This window comes from Marmota monax, unplaced genomic scaffold (genome assembly GCF_021218885.2).
Source record: "Marmota monax isolate L192 unplaced genomic scaffold, Marmota_monax_Labrador192_F-V1.1 WCK01_AAM20220418_F8-fsc00095, whole genome shotgun sequence".
Lineage (NCBI taxonomy): Eukaryota > Metazoa > Chordata > Mammalia > Rodentia > Sciuridae > Marmota > Marmota monax.
In genome coordinates, this window is record NW_026695244.1 from 6,807,693 (window position 1) to 6,816,905 (window position 9,213).

General features: G+C 40.8%; 1 protein-coding gene across 4 annotated transcripts in view; it reads right to left on the minus strand.

Moving 5' to 3' along the window:
- CUNH2orf80 (chromosome unknown C2orf80 homolog) overlaps window positions 1–9,213 on the minus strand; it is a 69,975-nt gene that overhangs the window by 20,442 nt on the left and 40,320 nt on the right. For 2 of the 4 annotated variants that reach the window (XM_058578206.1, XM_058578204.1), the window contains exons 1-6: window positions 6,427–6,517; window positions 6,159–6,313; window positions 4,488–4,569; window positions 2,570–2,652; window positions 1,276–1,363; window positions 810–881 (exon numbers count right to left, since the gene is read on the minus strand). In XM_058578206.1, coding sequence (XP_058434189.1) covers window positions 810–881; window positions 1,276–1,363; window positions 2,570–2,652; window positions 4,488–4,569; window positions 6,159–6,247 — 414 coding nt within the window. In that variant the 5' untranslated portion in view covers window positions 6,248–6,313; window positions 6,427–6,517. Of the gene's footprint in view, window positions 1–809; window positions 882–1,275; window positions 1,364–2,569; window positions 2,653–4,487; window positions 4,570–6,158; window positions 6,314–6,426; window positions 6,557–9,213 lie in introns of those variants that run through there. The other 2 variants (XM_058578207.1, XM_058578205.1) reach the window with 2 other exon arrangements.

The window sequence follows — 9,213 nt, forward strand, 5'->3', positions numbered from 1 at the left end:
ATGTCAGATTCATTCCACGGTCTTTCCATTTCCTATCCTTCCCTCCTGCTTCCCTCCTGCTACAGGCCCCTCAATGACATTCTTCCATTTCCTCTTCCTTCCTCCAGAGGTATCTAGAGCTAAAGCAATTCTAGGTCACCTCTAACAGCTGTCAGTACTTAAATTCAAACTGAATAGTCACACATCCATAACTGGCAAACACGGAACTGGCCTAAGGATCATTCAGAATACTCTCTCTTTTTTAAAAAATCAGTATATGGAGACCCAAGGAGGGAAAGGGGCCTGTTCAGCTCTGTAGTGGTAGAGTCAGAGCTCAGACCTGGTCTCTGGAGTCCCTGTCCTTCCGTCATGCTTGCACTATTGGTGACTTCCGAGGAATCTCAGGAGTCTTGTGGGAAAGGGACAGGTGGTGGCAGTAAGTGAGCTCCTGTGTCTGGGGAATGTGCCTTGGAGATGGAGTCCTAGCTCCAGCTGACATAGTTCATCACAGAGAACGTGGCTTGGCAGATGTATGTTACAAAAGGCAAGAGGGGAAAATCAGGCAGAAACAAAGCAGAATCTCGAGTCCAGGTCTGGTGCACTACTTGCTGCCCTACCAGGTCTTACACAAAATACACTTGTTATAACTGTGTAAACCTATGTTTAAAAGCATTTTACAAACATGATATTCAAATAAATGTGGTTTTGTGCATTTATATATAAAACTGTTATTTCATAACTGATGCCTGAAAATACATCATTATAAATGTATAAGCTGGGTAATCTCTCTCTCAATCTCCCCTCTATTGATAGTCCCAAATTACTCTTACCTTGGTAGTACCAGAATTGGCAGAAGAATCAGCCCCATAAATTTGAAAGACTTCTTCAATTGGGATACTGTTCTGTTAAATAAAAACAGCAATATCAAGGTGTTGTCATATCTTGGCTTTTATTTTATTACAAAACAAAGCTATCAGAGCTTGTTTGTCTAGTACTATATGTGGTGTCACAGGCACTAAATAACTAACTTTCAAATAAATGAATAAGTCAGTCTTCCTGATACCAATTAGTTATGTCCCTCATTCTTATTTTTTGTTTGTTTTTTAAATAAATGTTCTTGTAGTACAGTATAGAAGTCAAAATCTTTTTTATGATGTCATTAAAAAGGAAACATTTGCTATTAGTAGATGCTAAACATTTATAAACATTGGTCAAAAAATAACATATATGCACAATAACATATAAATGCACGTAGTGGATATAAGATACTAATACATGCAGTGCTCTTTTCTTTACCATTAAGATTCCAGCATAAGATGATAAAATCATTGCTTCTCTTTCTCTGTGGTTTGGATATCTGGGTCGATCATGAAGAGGCATTTTCCTAAGGGGGAATATAAATAAATAAGAGCTGAAGATTTATTTGTATTCCTCATGACACTTGCTAAGTCTGTGATAATAATCCATAAGTAATTTGCATTGGCTGTGTGCTACCCACTTATTGATAAAAAAAAATCAATGTGATTAATCCTCCATCAGTAATACCACTTTGAATTTTTAATCTTCCAATGTTGATGATGAATTTGTCCTCTTTATTCATGTCTTCATAGTTATCAAACACTGGCAGACTGGACACTGTGGCAGATGTTGCTGGCTTCAGTATCTTTTTTCCTGATTGTGGTAATTTGCTTGTGGTGAACTGCCTAACCCCACTGCAAGCTTATGTGCCTCTAGGAAGACCAACCACTCCCCTAGAATCCAAGAATGGAAGGAGCACTGTGGACTAAGCTAGTCAGTATATCCCCTGCCCTGTCCACCCAGAGCAAATGGGGCAAAAGGTAGGTCCCAGGGACATCAACTGAGTTTTGTATGAAACCATGCCAAGCACAGACTTGTCTACAGATCTCTGATAGATGCAACTTGTTTATTCCCTCTTAAGTTTGTTCAAACTGAATTTTCTGATTATTACAACCAAATCGAGCTGCTACATTCCATCCAGGACCAGATGTATAGTCCAAGGCCTAGGGACAGAAAAAAATAACTGGTTTCTGGAATAGACTACTTCATCCTGACCTTGTTAGTTCCCTCTCGTATCAACTAAGTGCCTGTCTGACACTACATGTGGAAGAAAATGCTAATAATCCTGGAAAGGAAATTATTTCATGATTCAAGCAGCTTGGCTCAGGTACCTATCTGCTTAAACTCTCCAGAGATTGGGTTTGACAGTCCTTAGGAAAAGATTGCAGTTTCCACCCACCAAATTGATCATTTTGAAAATCACAGCTTGTACACAAAAAAGCACGGGTCATGTTTCTCAGGTGGGATGGTTATGCAAGAAATTTTTTTTTAATCCGATAGAAACCAATTGGTAGAAATGCAAAATATGTAAACACATTTCTGACTTTATTAAGTTGACAAAGATGGTTTTTTTTCAGGTTTCTAGTTGAAGGGGGATAGTTACCCTGGAGTATATTCAAATCAGAGTGCCTATGAGTGAAAGATGCCAGATTGAGCTGGAACTTCCTGCACCATTAATCCAAGTCAGATGTTAAACAACAACAACAACAACAACAAATGTACTACAACTTACACTTCTTCCCACTTCAGCCAAGTTAAATCTTCGGAGTGATCCAGCCATTGCAAAGCAACGCTGATGGCCAAGTCATAGTGTGCCTGGAAGAGGGAGCACAGACAGCAAAGGAGAAGCCTGAGACACTGACCACGGGACTCCCTGGGCCCAGCGATGATGGCACTGCTAAGCCTGCTCTATTTTTTCATGTCCAAAAGGATTATTAGCTAAGCCTCATAACCCGATGCTCAGCCAGAAATACTTCAGGATCTTCTGACATTAAATTTATCTTCCACTAGAGCAATAATTTGATTCGTGTGGTTCCAAAAAGAAAGACTAGATTAGTGGAAAGAATATCAACCCAGGAATGAGGGAATCTGAGTTCAAATCTGGGTATTGCCAACAACTCATAGTCTATCCTTGGAGTGAGTGATTGATGCTCTCTGGGCCTCAATTTCCTTAAGTTTTAAAATAGAAAAAGGGAAGAGCAGGGGAAGAGGGCCAAAGAGAACTTCTGATTCTGGGTGACATCAGAAATGTGCTTCTAGGGTATAGGGGAAGTGCTATGGGAACTTGGAGGCAGGGACTCTTGTGTCTACCTGGGCAGGTGGTGCAGGTAGATGGTTTCAGAGAGGGAGCTTTCTCAAAACTAGAGCTTGAAGGATGAGGACAGTTTCCCAGAGGGACATCCCAGTGGAGGGACCAAGGTGAGCAAAGGATTGGAGGTGGACCTGATCAAGTGACATGCAGAGTCACACATAGTGCTTAAAGCTGAGGGACAATTTGAATGCTCATTTATATTCTAACAATGACTTTTCCCTGGTAATTTCTAAGAGTTTTTTGTTTAGAGAGTATACCATTTATCTCTCCTCCTCATCCCCAAAGAAAAGGGAAAGTTGATTTTGATTTTGTTTATTTTAGATGGGCTCTAAGGTTCTAACATTCTCCAAACAATAGAATTATTTCTTCCAGGCACTGAACCAAACTGAAATGTGAATCTAAATAAATAAAGAGGGAAAATTGGATAGTGCTCAGTTTTGCAACCTAACCCAGGGTGGGAAACCTGGATCAGCAGCATTGGATTGCTTATATGCTCATTAGAGATGTAAATTCTCAGACTGGCCCAGGCGTCCCAAATCAAAACAGCATGGCAACAATAAAACCTCATTAAAGTTTGAGAAGCACAGTTCTAATCTATGTAATTTCTCTGTTCAATATGTGTCCAGAGAGAATCAGACTAAACTCTGCTCCAAGGAGTATTTGAAAAGTCAGTGAACATTGCTTTAATCAGAGCTGGAGGAAGAGGGGCAGGGAAAAGAGAGATTCTTTCTTCCTTCTTAGTGCAAAGGTAGCAAGTGGGCAGAGGAAAAGCTGGGGGAATATGAATTTCTCTTGGATTAGAACTTTCTACTAATTTCTCTTGGATTAAATTTTTTCTAATTTGGATTAAATCTTTCTAATTTCTGTGTCATGAACTTTGAGAACCTAACCTGGATCTGGGTTTCAATTTGAATAACACAAGGGATTTTATGATTATACACTGCTTTGGTTTGTTTCCCCCACCCCCTTATCATGCAGATGATGAGGAAATGAGAACTACTTGGTAGCTAATTTTGTCAAGAACTTCTTAATATCTTGAATGCAACATTTTACCTTGCACTCACTTGCTTTTTCATCTTTTCTCCCCTAATAGGACTTTTATTTTCTCATCCTGTTTTTGCTTTCAGTTTAGTGGGTCAAAATGATCATACGGACAATGTCAGGATGAGGAAAGATGAGGAAGAGGACGTGCGTGTGCACGTGTGTGTGCATGTGCACGTGTGTGTGCGTGTGCGCGTGCGTGCGTGCGCCCCATTCACTCCATAACCTCAATCCTGGTTCTGCCCTCTTAATACACATAGAACACAAATGTGAGCCACGTCAGCATGCCTTTCTTTACCATATCATCTAGAAAGGTGGGTTGCCTTCTTCCTTTTGGATCAAATTCATTTTCCCGAAGTCTGATGCCAATATAATCTCCCCTTAAAAGCAAGAGAGCAGCATTGAACCATTGTAGGTGACACAGGATTCAGTCTGCCGACAGAGGCTTTCTTCCCAAACCTTCCCTCCCAAACTGAGATACAGCAGAAGTGGCCGATGACCTGGTAGCTGCCTTAATATTCATTTTCAATTTACACAGCAGTCTTGCCATGCTGCAGGTTTAAAAGGCCTAACCATAATTAACTTCAATCACATTTATCTGAAATTAAACTCATGGGAACAGGATTTACAAGAAAGCATAAGCATACCAAATACCCACACACAGAAAAAGTTTCTTGCAAAAGTAGAGTTGAGACCCACTATTTCACGTGAAGATTCCTTTTCAGTTCACGCTAAATTCAGGCAGAACATCCAAAGCTAGTAAATTCCAGATATATAAAATGCTATAAGAATGTATTCTTTTATGCTAATCTTTCTGCATTGAAATTCAAATGCCCTTAGAAGGAATTATGCATGAAAACTTTTTAGTAATTCCATGTTAGTGTATTCTCGTTAGATTCTTTTCTAACCATAACTTTTAATAAAAGGAGGGTAGACTAAGCACCATGGGAAAAGAAAAGAAATGGGTTCTATTGTGGGAAAGTCGGAGAGAGGAACTGGATTCAGGAAAAGGACTCTGGTGGCTTCAAGATTGATATCCAGAGACCTTACTTTTTTATATAAGGTCGGTTCTGGTTGTCTATTTACCATACTAGGATATTTGGACTAGTTACTGTGTGGAGGGTAAGTTTGTTTTTGGCTTTTAAAGCTTTCTTCTGAGTCCTTAACTTTTCTAGATTGATAATATTCTTGAATTTTTGCCAAGTTACCTTTCAAGAAGCCTAAATCTATTCTTTGAATCTAAAATTATATTTATGTCAATTTTGAAATTCCATTATTTGGATGACATATGTAGAGGAGTCAGCATCCTTTTTTTAAATTTTTTTTAGTTGTAGATGAACTTTTATTTTATGTATTTATATGTGGTTCTGAGGATTGAACCCAGGGCTTCATACATGCTAGGCAAGCGCTACACCACTGAATCACTACCCCAGCCCTGAGAGTCAGCATTCTTGATTGTGTCTTGTTTATTATTGTATTAGCCTCCAAACACATAAAAGTAAATGTATGCAAATTCACATATGGCATATTCCAGCATTTCTGAAGGACGTAGTAAAAGACAGTTAACTTTGTAGGCAGAGAAAGGACATTTGATGGGGTCTGAGATAACATCTGATGAAAAGGGATTTTTATTGTTGTGCCTATAATACATATGAAATAGAATGTAATCTTTTCCTAGCTTCTTACATGGTCTGTGATTTTCCACCAACATTTGTTAAGTACCAAGTCAAAGAAAATCTACAGAAGAGGAAAAAAAATTTCATGCTGACTGGATGTTTTCGGTCCCCCCTCCCCCCCCTTTTTTAAAAAAATCAGTCGTCAAGAAAAAGGAAATGAATTATTTGGTCGATAAGGCTGACAATAAATGCTGCAGAGGCTGCAGTTTAAATGCTGGATCCTTGGATACATTTTCCAGGAATCTCTCCTATATCTTTTACCAGCAGGGCCAGCCCCTTTCGATGGTGCATACCGTGCCCTGCTCTGCTCCCAGGCTGTAGAATGGGGACACCTCCAATCTGCATGCTGCCAGCAGAAACATCCTCCTGAGAGATTTAGCATCCCGATTTGCACTACATTTGAGATCTCTCTGGCAGGAGACAGGCCAGATCATCTTCTGGCTTTCTCCTGTAGTGCAGGAATAGCCTTCCTTAGCTTTTTACCCGCCTGCCAACATCCAACCTTCTATGACAGCCCACCAAATGCCAAGTGTCATAAAAGTTATTCTCAGTCATACTTACAGGAGCTTTTTCATTTCCTTTTTTACAAGCCTTCTTTCCATGGTTAAAGGCTTATCCAGCTGAGCGAGTACCTGCAGCTTACACTGCACCTGATGTCTTTTGGGAAGATCCGCCTCTCGGAGCCTAGAAACTACAGCAGCAAATCAGAGAGAATTTGAATTAGGGATGCTGTCTCTCCAAATACCAGTCATGGAGTCCTAGATTCTGGAATGGATTGAGAATGTGCCTCTTGTCCAGCAGGCTGGGTCAGAAAGCTGTCTGAAGGCAAGTGCACCGTACGTCGTATTTATCTGACAACATGCATTCCTTCCAAGTTTTTCTTACACTTATCATGTACTTATCCTTACAATAAGCCAGCAAGTAATTGGCTATTTTGCCAGAATCACACAAACCTTGATGGCTTATGATCTGAATCTGTTGGAGGTTTTCTGTGTGTGTCAACATGACTTCAGGGTGCTCACCCTAGCAGGATGGCTCCTAATGGAGTTTTCTTGAAACCTGTCCATAACCTATGGCCAGGAGGTCCTTGAAAGACCATGTGATTGTGGCGTTTTCAATTTCCAGCCTGACTGAACCAGAAATGAAAGATCAGGAGATTGGGTCAAAAGCGATGTAAAGTCATTGAAATGAGTTTATACAAACTCATCACTATTGAATGGGTACCAAGGGAGAATTATAAATGGGAATCAAGTTTATCACTAAAGTTGAATCCAAAATTTTTAAAATGATTTGAAGTACATTGTGGTGGTTCATTTTATGTGTCAACCTGTTTGGGCTACTCTGCCCAAATATTTGATCACACATTATTCTAGATGTTTTAGTGAAAGTGGTTATTTTTTGGGGGTAGGGTGAGATTAACATTTAAATAGGTGGGCTTTGAGAAAAGCATTATCCTTCATAATGGGAGTGGACCTCATCTCAATCATTAAGTGAAGGACTTGAAAGTCTAAAAGAATAAGACTGACACCCCACCCACCTCAGCAGGAAGGAATTCTGCTAGCAGGTGGTCTTTGCATTCTAACTGCAGCTCTTCCCAAGTCTCCAGCAGGCTCATCTCCCCCATCAGATTGTGAATGTGAACTGACCAAGCCTCCACCATCTGGTGAGTCAATCCCTGCATGCTGCCAGCAGCAAATATATGTATATATTTATGTGTGTGTGTGTGTGTGTGTGTGTGTTCATAGGATATTATTTGTCCTATCTCAATTCCTTCACAGGAAGTGGGCTTAATTAACTTTAAAGCTTAAAAAGTAAAAGATTTAGCATTTGAATTTCAGACTTATAAATTATAAAATTTGCATCTCTGAGTTGCTGTTAGAACCCCTCCCTCTATTCAAGGTGGCATAATATAAAAAGGCTTAAGTATTAAAAATATGAGCATCTCCCACTCCCAAACCACTAGGCTGGAGGTCAGGAGAAACTGTGAGGCCACCAACTAGCTGTGTCACCATGAACAGATGAATTTGCCTCTCTGTTTTTTCATATTTCTTCCTCTGCAAACATTGAATGATGGGAAGTTTCCTTCTAACTATAGAATATAGTAACTTACATGCATTTAGCAGCCAAGCCTAGTTGAGAGAGGGACATTTGTAAAGATTATTCAGTTAGATTTGGATTTTGCCCATCACCCCTCTTTTTTGTCTGTGGAACTTCAAAGAAAACAAGGCCAAGGGCTGCAAACACACACAAAAGAGGTACTGGAAAGATGTCAGCTGCCTCAGGCTTTCGTTCTTTCATAGGCACAAAACCCCCAGAAGTCACAGCCCCCATATTCTGTAGGGCTACCGGTGCTGAGGAATGTATGTACATGCCAGCCCTCCCTCCGCTGTGCAGCTGTGATACGCCTCTCCTGCTGGGTTCTATCAGGTGCCTGGATCTTAACAAAGTCCCCTTCAAGAATCTCTCACCCACTGGAGCGGACTGCAATGCTTTTGTTCTTTCTCTGCTTTGGAGGCAAACGTGAGCATCAGTAGCAGGCGTGGGCTGGTGCCCACAGACATCGGGAAAACAGATGATTTTTCCTGGTTGCTAGGAAACTATGACTGAATGAAACTAATGGCTTTAAAACTCTCCCCTCCCCCTCCCCCCCCCACACCCTGAAAGTGGGGGAGGCGCTCATAGACTGGAGACAGGATTGTGATCCTGACCTGAAGTTCAAGTATCTTTTTACCTGAATAGGCTTATGTGTCATTTAAATGATTAATCAGAAAAGCAAGTCAATGTGAGAGGATTCGAGGAGTCCACTCCCCCCAGGGTTTTTTATAGCATCTGGCTGCAGACATAGGAGTCTGACCAAGCAAGGATTACTGGAGAGGCCAGTGAAACATGGGCTTCTTCGTAATACAGGTCCCTAAAGAAGCACCCCCAAAGAAGGGTGATTCTAGCCAGTGACTCCAGATGCAGAGCAGTGACAGTCCTAGGAGCCATCATGTGGGTCTAGCCATCACCTCCCCTCTTGCTGAGTGGACGCCCTATTCCCACACTTTCCTCTTTATCTTAAACCCTTGCCCCTTGCATAGAGTCTGTAGAGCGTTTCCCATTCCTTTTAGAACAAAATCCTAATTCCTGACCATGGCTTGTAAGTGTCTCTTCTACATTGCTGGACAGAGGCTGAGCTTGCTGCTGTGGCTAACCTAGGGCTGGGTGTCTGATATCAATACTGCTTAATCCTCATTTTTACTTCTCTCCACTGACTAAGTCTCTTGGTTACGTAGGAGAGGAAAAATATCTTTTCCTCTGCCATCCTGGGTTCATGACTGAGAGCTCTCTAACAATACACAGACTAAC